The sequence below is a fragment of the Poecilia latipinna genome, unplaced genomic scaffold, assembly GCF_001443285.1.
Source record: "Poecilia latipinna isolate Pla-1442-1.1 unplaced genomic scaffold, P_latipinna-1.0 Scaffold462, whole genome shotgun sequence".
Classification (NCBI taxonomy): Eukaryota; Metazoa; Chordata; class Actinopteri; order Cyprinodontiformes; family Poeciliidae; genus Poecilia; species Poecilia latipinna.
This window is the reverse complement of record NW_015113078.1, coordinates 22,126-23,554: the sequence shown is the minus strand read 5'-3', so window position 1 is coordinate 23,554 and position 1,429 is coordinate 22,126. Positions and strand designations below refer to the sequence as shown.

The window sequence follows — 1,429 nt, the reverse complement described above, 5'->3', positions numbered from 1 at the left end:
TAAAGTTCAGCAACACCATCATTACAAAGCTTCAATCTGTCTATCTATCCCTAACTTCATTCTCCTTCTGAGAAAGATTGTGTGAAAGCTACAAAGAAATTTCATCATTTTAACTGTAAGAAACATCCAGTAGAGCCAGAACCAAGCTCAGCATCCATCTACAATGACTTTATGAAGGACTGTATTCACATTTGTACTTCACTTTGCAGAAATTCAGGTTGTTACAAGGTCCAGCAATCAAGACAATCCAATGAAAGCTTCCTGAATCCTTGTCCTTCTCCACAGGTACATGAAGATATCTTATTCCACGGGAACTCACTTTCTGATGACTGCCAAAGCCAGCCACATCATCTCAATAACCACCTGGGTTGTTCTCCTGATCATGACAGCACCTTACGCCATCCTGATGCTGATCAACAATACACCTCATCCTTCTGAATGCAGCATGTGTGATCAACTGATCAGTGAACATTTAAAACCACTGTACAAAGTGATTCATGCTTTTGCTGCCATCGTCTTCCTGTTGGTACTCTTTTCTCTGGTTTTCTTCTACTACAGCGCCTCCCGCAGGGTGCTGCAGGTACAGCAGACTCAACTGGCCTGCTCCAACTCCAAGAAGCTTGTAAAGTCTCGTAGGAACATGTTGGTATTGGTCAGTGTGTTCTGCTTTTGCTTTGTTCCTTATCACTTTGTTCGAATTCCTTACATCATTCTTTGGGAAAAATGTTCTGTGGTGCTGTACTACGTCAAGGAAATCTTCATTTTACTATCAGTTTCTAACATCTGTCTGGATCCGCTTATTTACGTCTTTCTTTGTAAGGAGTTCAGGGCTCAGTTTAACCTGAAACAAATATTCTGTCCAAAACGGAAGAGAAACACCTGCAGTTTGGAGGCAAGTGTCAGTGGGGATCAGCTGAATACCATCAACACCATGTCAGAGCTTCAGGGTCAAAGAGGGCAATAAAACTGGCACTGGTCAGGCATCAGAGTTCCTTGTTATTTCTTTTGAAAATAGCATATGCAATATGTATGCATGTGTGTGTGTAGGTATTCAGGGTGTAAATAAGTGACATAAAGCATAACTGGATCATTTTTGAATAAGGAGGTTATTAGCTGAATCTGTCTGCTTCCCTTTACCTCCAACTTTCAGCTGCTACACATGGATTTCCTGCTGTGGGCAATAAATGATTAACTTGTTCTGTTTATGTTTGTTTCATGGGACATCTGAGAGCATATAGTGAGGAGATCTATGACAATATTTCAATTTATTTAATAAACTGAAACCCATACGTCCTGTAACAACCAGGAAGCCAGCAGGGCTTTTTTGTCTTCTGTGTCTACAAGAGCAGATGAGAAACTGGAGTGTTTCCTGCACCAGAGTTGTTTCATCAAAGGATTGAAGTAAAAAATACGTGTGGGGTCAGTAAAC

The 1,429-nt window shown here is 40.9% G+C and overlaps 1 protein-coding gene across 1 annotated transcript in view; it reads left to right on the top strand.

Moving 5' to 3' along the window:
- Nucleotides 1–1,199, top strand: part of LOC106951487 (P2Y purinoceptor 14-like) — a 10,449-nt gene extending 9,250 nt beyond the window's left edge. Inside the window, exon 4 of the mRNA XM_015039060.1 lies at nucleotides 286–1,199. Coding sequence (XP_014894546.1) covers nucleotides 286–964 — 679 coding nt within the window. The 3' untranslated portion in view covers nucleotides 965–1,199. The remainder of the gene's footprint in view (nucleotides 1–285) is intronic.
- Nucleotides 1,200–1,429: the final 230 nt, after the last annotated feature.